This window comes from Drosophila miranda, chromosome 4 (assembly GCF_003369915.1).
Source record: "Drosophila miranda strain MSH22 chromosome 4, D.miranda_PacBio2.1, whole genome shotgun sequence".
Lineage (NCBI taxonomy): Eukaryota > Metazoa > Arthropoda > Insecta > Diptera > Drosophilidae > Drosophila > Drosophila miranda.
The window spans coordinates 25445207-25457253 of record NC_046677.1 but is presented as its reverse complement, the minus strand read 5'-3'; the positions used below and the strand labels follow the sequence as shown (position 1 = coordinate 25457253).

At 38.4% G+C, this 12047-nt stretch overlaps 1 protein-coding gene across 11 annotated transcripts in view; it reads right to left on the bottom strand.

Annotated features, from left to right (window-relative positions):
* Positions 1-12047, bottom strand: part of LOC108161998 (protein bunched, class 1/class 3/D/E isoforms) — a 109143-nt gene that overhangs the window by 27273 nt on the left and 69823 nt on the right. Inside the window, exon 1 of one of the 11 annotated variants that reach the window (XM_017296477.2) lies at positions 4413-5451. The exons of the other annotated variants lie outside the window; for them this stretch is intronic. Coding sequence (XP_017151966.1) covers positions 4413-4564 — 152 coding nt within the window. The 5' untranslated portion in view covers positions 4565-5451. Of the gene's footprint in view, positions 1-4412; positions 5452-12047 lie in introns of those variants that run through there. 11 annotated transcript variants of the gene reach the window in all.

Below are 12047 nucleotides of genomic sequence, written 5' to 3'. Positions count from 1 at the left end.
ATTTCACTGCTGTTGTAATAATTAAATCTAATAACATTACACAGATTACAGTTCCCAAATTAAACACGTTTTTTTAATTATATAATTTTTTTAAACTTACATTAAATTTTTTTAATTTATTTAAATAACGAATATTTGATTAAAATAATATTTAATTAATTTAATCGGGATTCATTATTGTTTAATTTATTTATATTTATTAATATTCATTTTATATTTATTCAATATAATTTAATTTAAATTGTTCTCTGAGTGTAGTTTCAGATTTTCATGCAAGTTTCTTTTTCAAATGCCAACAGTGTTCCCTCGTTTGTAGTCCCCTCTTGAGCCCCTCCTCTACTCGTATATGCCGCAAGAGACTCCAGCAATCACCCCACAGCTGGAATCATCATTAGAGCTTTTATTGCTATGGATTTCTTATCATCCTCCCATCAGGTGCTATCAGCAGGCCTCCCGCCTCCTGCTGTACAAATTGAGCAGAAGCAGACGAAAGAAAGAACAAACAACATAGCGGAACAAGCAGCAAAGCAAAAAAAAAAACGAAGCACACCACAAATAAATAGGGGCGAAAAGAAGTACAAAGTTTATTAAAGTTCAAGCGCTGTGGGCCTCCGACTGCTCATCAAAAACAAGAAATGATGTCATTTATTTATTTATTTGTATTTTGTTGTTGTTTAAATTTCAAGATTATTTTTATTTTAGTTTTCTCTACGCTTCTTCTGGTTTTTTTTCATGCAATTTTATTTAACAAATCACGTGATGAATGAACTGCTTTATACTGCTTGAAAAAAAAAAAAAATAGAAAAAGGTGTCAGTGACAAAAACAAAATGCAAATTTCAAGAAACGAAAAACCATAATAATGCAAAGCAGACGAAAAAAAGACAATAAAATTAAATAAATGAAGCGCGATTTTAGTTTACTTTTTTTTTGGCTTCGGGACAAGCTTTAAGCTGTGTTGTGTTTTGAGCTTTTTAGCGGTTTTTCGGGTATTCATATCTTTAAGAACTTAAAGAAACCATAATAAAATACACTCAGTTCCTATATAGTGGATCTTTGAATGTAGAAATCTTTAAAGTAGACACGGGAAAGCCAGGTGTTCAAGCAACCAAACGATAGGTGCGTCTCAACTGGCTGTTGCTTTTTTTTATTCTGCCTATAAAAATGTTCCAATTGCAAATCATAAAAGCAATCTAGTATATACTATAATAAACAAGTTTAGTTGATTTTTGTTGATTTTTAAAACCATTATACGAGGTTTTATTTTGTATTTAATCATTCATATTCATTTGAGAACATAAATCGGTGTTTATAGGAAAAATATTCGTCGACGAATGAGAAATGTGTCTGTCTATTAAATTCAGAGTTGAGCTCCTATAAAAATTCAAAAAATTAACTAGAATTGGTCTCCTAAAGATCTATTTTCAGGCCTGTTTGACAGTCTCCTATGCTTCGCCTTTCATCCTCCCTATACAACCTATTTCTAAGCCCACTAAAACCCCTTAAATAACCCTTAGATATCGCCCTATTCCAAGTAATTCCATATAGTGGCATACAATGTGCAAGTTTGTTTTGGTTTTTATTTCTTAATTTATTTTCTTTAATTTTTTTGTTGCATTTCTGATGGCGCCACTCGCTTGAACGTGCCGCTTTTCCCTTCTCTGGCAATTGCAGAGAGAGAGAGACGACGCGTCGTCAAATTACAAGACGCCAATTGGCATGTAAATTTGGCCGAATCGAAGTCGAATCGATTCGAATCGAACCCGTGCGATAAGCGAATTATCGCTGGCCCAGAGCCAAGTGCCCGGCGCGGCGGCCAGGTTAATCCCTTGAATGTTGCTGCTCTTTGGCATTTTCACTTCTGCGGGGCTATTTTCATTCCGTCCGCATCGGACGCACCCAAATATCAGGCGACAGCAGTTCGACATTCCCGAAATTTTCAATACTTGCGGATGTCGCGCAATGGTTTTGGCGGTTTCGCTCCCCTCCCCCTCTGCCAGACATACAAATCGCTCTTCCAGCACTTTTCACAGACAATTGTTTTCCGCCGATTCGGCAAAAAGAGCAGCCCCCAATGGAGGGGAAAGAAATATTGAGCTTTTTTGCTGATGCAAAATATTTCTGGTAAAGGGAACTTGGCATACATATTTATGCCATATATCTACTCGATTTCCCGGTGACGACTGAACGACGAACATTTCTCAAGTTTTTATTTGCATTTCGGGGTGTCTCGAGGGCCGGGTGACGATCTTGAGAGCTGAGACTCCATGCAGCACCACCGGATCTCTGGTGACAGAGTGTGTTTACGACTCCAGGAAGTTGAAGTTGACAGTCATACAAATTTTTGTGCGAAAAAAAATAAAAATGTAAACAAATAGTCAGAAAACAGGAAGTGAATTCGTAACAAAAGAAGTACGTTACAAAATTACAAAAATTTCAAATGAATTCGGAACTTTTGTTATGATTTCCTCAACAAAAAAAACAATATTTTTTAAAGGAAATAAATGTCAATCGGATTAAAATAGTCATAAATGCGCTCTGATTTTCTGATAATAATATGGCATTTTTCTCGGAAGGAAATGGTATCCTAGGCGCGATTTTTCTTTAAGAGTTTTTGATCAGTTTCAACTCATTTTCTAGTCTATTTTTAATCATTTGCGAGTCTTTTTCTCGTCACATTTTAGTCAATCAATTATAAATTTTATTTTTGCATTTGCATTTCCTAAAAATACAATGCACATTTTCTTTGTACAAAGAAAAAAAGGCAAAAGAAAATTTCATTCATAAATACAAAAAAAGGGGTATATAAAAAATAAAAATAAAACAAAATAAGTCAACAACAGCCATTTGCCCCTGACCCAATTAAAGTCGAAAAACATTGAATTAATAAAACAAAAACAAAAATGTACAAAACAAAAATATCCGTATAAGTGGGAATAAAGAAAAGGGTTCCATTCCACCAGAAATCACAAAAAAAAAGGAAAGATAAACCGGCCAGGTAAAAAACAGTTGAAAAATACAAAATGCCATTGCCATAAAGTGGTCCAAGTGCAAGACCGGTTCGGGTCGGGTCGGTTCGGTTCCGAATGCCGCCTTGCTGAAGGAAGCCTTGCAACAGAAAAAGGCAACCAGAAATGTCGCCAACTTGTCAGGCTTCCACACGGCACAGAGCGGCGGCACGCGTGGCACAGGCACAGGCACAGAGCCTGTGGCTCCAGCCTAATGCACAACTTTGCAACAAGTTGCCTAACTGGACGGTAACGGGCCAAAAACAAAAATGAGGTCAGCGCTACACAAAAAAAATAGTAATTCATCCACAGCTAACGTTGGCAGGCAATGCGTTGGCCCGTTTTTTTTTCGATGATGATGTAAGGCGGCAGGAAGCGACAGTTACAGGTAGGCAGGCGGGCAGGCAGGCCTGTAACCTGCTGTGAAAAGCTCTCTTGAGAGAGCTCCCAGAGGCAGGGAGTGTGCTCCATCAGGGAGTACAATTTTCCCCTAAGATTGTCCATCCCAAACGCAACATATAACTAATTTCTGTACCCATAAAAACCCCATCAAATGTGCAGACTGTTCGAAACATTTATGATCTCCCTCTTTCTCTATTACTCAACGTCTATCGATTATCATTTACCCATACAATTAGAGCGTAAAGCCCCGCGCCCCGAACTAGTAAATATTTATGTGTGCTTATAAAATCAAGATCCAGAGACGGAAGATCTCTCGCCGTATACAACTTAGCACCTTGAAGTCAATTTCCCGGGCTCTGGTGGGCTGTTGGGTTGCCAGGCACCGCTCAGAGCCAATAATAATTGTGGTGTCTGTTTGCTAATTGATTTTTTAAGCAGAGTTGTAGCTTGATATTGGCTATTGATCTATTTATAGACAGCTGTTCAGTTGTCGTCTTGTTTTTCCTACCTTTCCACATGGATTTTCACATAAATTTGCTAAAATTAGCTGCGAACCAATTCGCAACTGTCATTGGAGACACATTTCGAGAATTAGTCACCGCCATTTGGGTTGGGTGGGGGAGGTGTTTATTTGCCTGGCTTACCAATCATCAGAAAGTGATGATACTTCAAGGTGATGTTGGTTTCGTAACGCTGTATAAAAGCTTTCAAGTAATACCTGTATAATTTCCATTCTAAAAGTAGAACTCAAACAAGTCTAACCCCATAAAAGCCCCAGCAATTTTATCTCCGCAAAGATAATGGAAGATAAACATCTGTACAAAGTGCTACTGTATTCTACACAACATTGAAATCCCTAACCAAATAGAGGCCTTATCATAGAATGATCTCCCCCATTGCTGGACAATAACCCCTGGCTTATCTGGCAAATAACATGGCGATCTATAAGGTTAAAAGGTAGGTCTGGTCTGGTCTGCTCAGGACTTTCCCTGATTCATACTCACTCTGGCAGAAAATAGTCGATGTATTTCATTACGACTTCCCGAACGGGATCCTGTTGTTTGCCAGAAATACTTGGATACATATCGAAATCCATTTTGCTATTAATAATACTGTTATTATTATTGTTGATATTGCTGCCGGTTTCAGTTTTCATTATCGATAATACGATACGATGCACGATGGTGTGGTGTGGTGCGTAGAGCAAATTTGCATGTGTTTCTTTCGCGTATGATATGTATAAAATTTTTGTAGCTTGATATATACAAACACAAGCCTGTTTTTCGGCTTCTGTTTCGTGGGAAAAACAACGGGTTAATTGGTTTTTGTTTTGTTTTGTCTACTCTCTTTTGGGGGGGCGCTTCCTTCTCTTTTAATGAGTTTCACTTGCAATTATTTCACATACACACACACCGGTACACACGTGTGCTTTTCGTATGCTTTTGTGCTTTTATTTTATGGTTTTTTTTTGTATGCTTAAAACAAACAAAACAGCAATCTTGGGAGCTCTTTTATTTGTATGCTGAGAGCGCGTTGCAACGACTCTGCTCTCTCTCTCCTCTCTGGCTGTATTCAGCTAACTTTGGGGTATTTCTTATTCAGCAACTCCTCAGTGCGCTCTCCCTCTCTCTCTTGTCTGGCCTTCTCTCTCTCGTCGAGTGAAAATGTTAAAATGCGCGCGAGACGTTATTTTATTTGGCTTTTTGGAGTATTATTCGATTCTGTTAAGGCCTTTTGCAATTGTTTATCTGCTCCGCTGAGCTTTCCCAAGCAATTTGCTTAGCTTTTCATTCATTTGTTGGCCCCACTGTGCCACTTTTTACTCGGCTCTTTTCACACACAATAAAAACCTTTTTTTTCTCACACAAAAAACTTTTGCACGCACACACACAGGAAAAAACGCCTTTACAATATTATTTGTTTAAACTAAAACACAGCAACATAAAAAACAAAGCCCAAAGCGAGAAAAAATGCCTAAAAGTTGTATCTTCGTTTTATCTCCAATTTTTTTCGTGTTTGCTGCACCAGAGCTCCCAACATAATGTTGACGTCTCTGTCGCTGTCGCTGCTGTTGGTTGCTGTCGCTGGCTAGACACAGAGAGCGCATCGGTGAGAGAGAGAGAGAGCAACAATCAGCGCCAGGTTACAACAGCTTTCGGTTGAGTTGGTGGTGGCTTTTTGAAGTTCCCAGAGAGAAAAACAACCATCAGCAGTAGCGGCAGCAGTGGAGCGCAAGCGAAGCAGAGCAGCCATTGAAGCTGAAAGTTGTCTGGTTGTTGTTGTTGTTGGGTGGCAAAAAGGGCAGAGCTAAAGCACAGCTTAGAAAGAGGCAGACAAAAGGCAAAGCGTAAACGGAAAGGCAATTACAGTAGCCATACGATTGTTGGAACAGAAAATAAGTGAGGAGAGCGATTAGCGGGTTTCTGCATTCAGCAATAAGTAGGATCTATTTAGATTACGTCGATTTTATTTCTTATAAGCTTGCAAATCCAATAGGTAGGTTTTTAAAACCCCCACAAAGTCCACATTTCCACCATCACAGCCAGTTGCCACTGTACTTCTTTCCGGTACTCTCCATTCGGAACACGCTCCACTGTTGGCGCTCTCCAAAAGCAAAATTATGTGATATTTCTGGCCTTTCCACGTTTTTCCTCGAAGGCAGGCTAGGCGGCAAACAGAAAAATACACGAAAAATAAACAAACAAGATACAAACACACGAAAAGACAACAAGAGAACTACAGAAAAACACTGTGGCAAAAAAAAACAACACAAATATTTCAGTTAATTTTTGAAGCAAAGAGAGCCGCAGTGGTCTCTCTTTCTCGCATGCACACACACTCACACACAGTGGCATTAAAAAAGCAACATGGCTGCTTTTTGAAAGCTTTTTAGCTGAATTCCAGATACAGAGAGAGATAATGAGAGAGAGCGAGCGAAACCATACAAATGATTTTGTCAGCAAATGAGAACGGCTGCCAGAGGGAGAGAGAGAGCCAGTAACGTGTAACGGCAAAAGAACTTTTGAATTTCAGTGAAGCGATGCAGCAGCATCAGAGGCCCGACCCGACACTCCAAGCTCCATGCTCCATTCTCCACGCCACTTGACTATGACAATATGCCACGTTGAAGGCTCAATAACCCGTACTACCAGTAAGCAACTACCAGTCGATAGACAGACAGAGAGGCAGAACAGAACAGACCCATTCAACCACCACCCACAATGGGAGAGGTGCATACATTTGGTATTCTCACGCTGTTGCTCTTGGGGTGGGGTTAAATATTAATATACATACATAGTGCTTCATGTTTCAATCAGCTGATTGTGGATTGGAAACGTAACTGAACCAAAAGTGATGAAATATTCGTATGTTTCTTATTGTCTCGAAAAATACTGTTCTATTTTCAAAAAATATAGCAAATTTATTTAACATTTTCGCTTTTATTCGTCTTCTTCCGATACTTTAAGCCGAGATTAAGACGCAACGATTCTCTCAAAGGAAAATCTGGATTGAAAGATGATTAAATTCCATATTCACATGCAAAATATATTTAACTATAGACTCTTCCTGTTTTATGGTAGGGCTCTTCTTTTTCTCCTAAAATCCGTTCCATCTCTTAAATATCTACAAGCTTACCCATATTTATCAGATATTTTATAAAAGATCTACATTATTTTCAAGTATTTTTTTTTTCGAAAACTCACCTAGAAAGATAAGAGAGAGAGAAAGATCGTTAATTAAGTTTTAAATTTAAATCAACTACAATTAAATTTAATTTTCCCCTGTGAAATGTAGGCCTTAACTATTTCCGCAAGTTCACGCATTTAGGCCTATTGTTTTCCGCAATTTTATTACATTTTTTTTACGACTTTTGCAACACTCCACCAAGAGCCAACGGATTTCGAAACCGCATCGAAATTGTTGATGAAAATTGTTGTTGGTCACGCAATGGATAAAAAGTGAAGAAAATGAGCAGTGAAAGAGGAGAAAGAAGTGTGCGTAACGTTGGCGTTGTGAAATGCTGATTATAGGGGATGGAAGTGGGGATATTCGTGGAAATTAAATGAAAATAGATACAATCTATAGAGCGCTCACACCCCTTTATGAATTCATTTGATCCCGGCCCATATTTACTGGGCTCCGCATCGACAAATAAATCTCAAAAATATGCAAATTTGTTAAGTAAATTGTGGATGGCAGTTAAGAAAAGCACAAGTACAAATATATGTCAACAAAATGCTCTATTCTGTGGCCATAAACACGAAGAAACAGCAAACGCCACGTGCCAAAAAATATCAAAAAAATACTACACAAAAAAATACTCAATAATACACTGCTAATGAATGCACTCTGCTGTGTGTGTGTGCAGTGAACAGCTGTAAGACTGTTAATTTTTCGCACAAAACAACATTGTTGTCGATGGAGCCACGCCCCGTCAATTAGCAAGAGGCCTCTACTAAGTATACCCGCACCAAAGAAAAAACTTCAACAACAACCGCAGGAGATCCGAGACTCCGAGCCAAGCAAAGCCGGATCAAGGCAACGAACAACCGACCGACAGTACAGCAAGACAGCAACAAAAACAATTGTGTAACATAAAACAGAGTCTAACTGTGAACATTGTGGCCGCTGACAGGGTAGACCCGAAACCCCCCAGCAAGACAGATAGATATTTCCAGGCATTGTTTTGTTGTTATGAAACCCAAGACACAGCCAGCGAACTACGAACGAACAACCGACAACAACATTTAATCGCTTGGCTTGAGGCGATGCGATGCGATGCTGCCGCCGCATCATTATACCCTCTCCCGCTCAGGCGGCAGTCAGGGTAGTTCCATTTTAGTCAGAAGTTGGAAACGGAGGATCAGAAAGAAATTTGAATGGTTGGAAGCCTCCACAAGTGCCCAGCGGTGGGAAGACACATTGAAGGCAAAGGAGAATCGTAAAAGGAGCAGGCATTCTTTGTCCATTGATATATATTTTAACGAAAGATCGTTCTCAATAGTTCTATAGTATCATTGAAAACTTTGATTACATCGGTTCCAGAAAACCCATTGAAAAAAGAGTATAAAAACTTCGTCTCTCGAAAAAAATGCCTTCATGCACATTTGGTTTTTTGCCTGCTGCACAAAATCGTGAGTTTTTTGTTGTTACTTTCATTTTCAGAGTTTTTCCAGGCAGCATTGGCAATTTAATGCCAGGCTGCAAGTCATTAGGTGGTGCCTGCACCTCTGACCTGCCCCATTCCGTCGCTCCATCTCCATCCCCAACTGCAACTTCGATGAAAAGCGAAAGGCAAACTCACGTCAAGTTCAACCTTTGACCTCAAGTCTCCTGCCACTATGCGAGTGTGTGTGGGGGTGGAGAGTGTTAAGCGTATAAAAAAAAAGTTCAACACTGATTAACCATTTGAATGTTTTCTACCGCTAATTTCCACTTGACATGTCAATTTCCCATTAATTCGAGTTGAATGTCAGCTGTGCCGAGGGGCTCCATTAACATAAATATATGAAACAATTGGGAGCCTCATTTGGAGCTCATCAAAGGCAGAACAAACCATGGAAAAAAATATATATATATATTTTTTTTTCCAGCATTAATTTCTTTGATGAGAAACCCCTTTTTCCCCCTTTTTTAAATTTTATTTACATCCCCCTTTAAAAGTAAAGCAACAAAATTTAAGGTTAAACTTTTGCGGTCTTTTGCCTTTCACTCCACGCACCGCTGACGTTTTTGCGGAGTCGTAAATTAATAAAATAAATAAAGATGTTACTCATGAAAGTAAATAATAATTGGTAAACAGAAAAATAACAGAGAAATCGGCTACCCAGCGGGCATTTGAATAAGATTTTTTTTTGCACATTCGGAGAGGAGTTTAAATCTGAGGATTTGTTTTGCTGAAATTGATCCTAGAGCTACGTTTTCCACCTGCTCGTATCTTCTTACACATTTCCTCTATTGGATTTCCATTAACCGATCCGATCCTTTCTATCCCTGACACCAACCGACAATCACTTAGGGGAAATGTCCCATTAGCCAAACTCTTTCTCCTCTTCCTTGCTTCGCTTTCATCTTCATAGAGTGCGTGTCCAAATATAGACCCCGCAAAGTATTCATAAATCTTTCAACAATTTGTTTGTTTGACGGTTGACGTCATGTGTTCCGTTCGACGGCGGCATTCACTGAACATTGAAATGTTTGCACTCTGTGTATTTACTTTTTAATTGAGTCATAAAACGGGACGAGGCAAAAACCAAGAAAGGGGCCACCATCCGCAAAGATGAAAAGTCGAAATATTTACAGTCAAAATATGATCGGTTGAGCGCTGAGCAAAAACCAAAAGCAAACTAAAATGACGTCAAAAATTGGGTGAGTAAAATCCCCAATGAACCACAATACCTCAATGATGTTGTCGGAGGGAATCGAAGATTTAGGTACCCTTTTTTAGATATAAAAAATATATAGCTAGAAATAAATCAAAATAGATCTAGGGAGGCTTTCTTTAAGCTTGCACTCGAAAGCTCGTTGCTCTGGTATTAAAAATGTTGAAAAGCCAGGTGTTCAAACAGCCAAACAATAGGTTTTTGCACCATTTTGGCTAAAATAATGATCCGATTGCAACGTATTTTGGCCACCAAATAGATATGATCATTCTTGACGATTCCGCTCTTACAGCTGTATAATTTTGGGACATTTTTCTGTATACAAACTATTAAAGTTTCCTTTGTCTCTGTAGAACCTTCTTCTCTCAGAGTAAACCATTAATTTTATTTATTTAACCGCGCTGCAATCTTCCAGAGAATGTCGTGTGGTCACCACACCTTCCACTTCGTAAGTGGATTGATTTTCCATTTAGATGAGAGACAGCTTGGCGGCGTCAATGAAATATTATTATACCCCGCGTTCATCATCGTCGTGCCCGACGTTTTAGCATTATTAAACCCATCTAGTATGTATTTATGACTCGCTGGCCGACGTAGGTTAACCGCAAACGGGTAAACAAATCGAAAGGAGAAGGCACGTAGAACCTGCCACCCCTGAAAGTGCACTCTGCCACAGCCACAGCCGCGTGAAACCCACTAGACACGCTTGACCGGCTCGACTCTATCGCCAATCATCCACATTTCACGTGCTAAATCCACACCGAGATAATCTTGTAAGTGGCAGCGAAAAATATGGAAATGGAAACGTGTTTGTGCAATCAAATCAATCTTAGGGGACCCAAGATAGTGCTAAAGCCAAGTATAATACGATTATACGGGTTCAATTATATTCTATTAATCGCTTTTCCAGCAGTCAACGGGGGGAACAAAATGTTTCCATGAACCCCTGAAACCCACAACGTCCAGAGGATGATTCTACTTTTGATGATGATCACATATTTATTTCGTTTCGATGTAACGTTTTGTATTGTGTGATTATTCATAGCGAAATATTTGTTTTACTTGATTCACGGGTGAGATAATTAATTAAGATATATATTCTGAGTTCTTGTCGAACTTTCTTTGTATGAAATATACGAGTCTGATAAAAAGCTAATCAGGTTATAGATATGACATTTTATTAGACCCGTTACTCATTATACATTAAAATGATTCTTTGTTCTTAGATCGGTCTTTGATACGAGTAATAACTTCCCTTTTCTTTAATATCTTTTTTAACTTGCAGGGAAGTTTTAGGCGGGTTCTTATGTCAATTGGTATATGTGCGATTTTTACTGAAATTCTAGTAAAAATAATCCGCGATTAGAGTTTGTAAAAACTCAGGCTAATCAGGTCATGATCTTTCAACCATAAAACGTATCTTTACTAATGAAAAAATGTGGGTTTATAAAAAAGAAATCAAAGCTTTCCAACAATCTATTGATTGACGTACAAATAATGATCCGAAACCGAAAAAACAACCCCAAAGTCGGTCGAAAATCTAGAATAATTTTTTTTTCCTCGAATAATATTTTTTAGCAGACCTGTAAAGGGTCAAAAGGTTATAAATGTATACTTTATATAAGTCTTAAGGCACCTAAGTGAAACAATTAATCGTAAAAGATAAGTTGCCAATAAATTCACTAGATTGGCTCCCTCTAAACCGTGTTCCAGATTCCTTAACTCAAATATCCGCATCTGGGAACCCCTCATTAATCGATCTGCCTTTTTTCGGTGTGTTTTGTTTTTGTTTTTGTACTTTTTGAGATTTTAGCGGTTGAACACCTGAAGAAAATGATGCGGCGAAGCGAAAACACTTTTCATGGTCAATCTAATTTGCATGTGCGTTACTGAACACACACAAGATATATGGTGGAATCTGTGTATATATACTATATACATACATATGTACTATATCGTGTGTGAGAGATCTCTGGACCAGACAACACATGTTTTTCTGGCGGCTTCTGTCTGGCCAGCCGCTCAAAAACAAACAAATTAAAGCATAGAAACACTCGAAAAAGCAGCAAAAAAAAAAAACGATCAAAATGTGAAAAAGAAGACCAAAAAAGGTGCAAAATGTGTAAAAGAAACCAAAAAAAAAAAAAAGTGCGAAAAGTGAAAAAGAAGACACAAAAATATAAGCCCATAAATAACCAGACTCAAAAGTGCTAAAACTTTACTACAGAAGTATCTCACTCACAGAACAAATTTTGT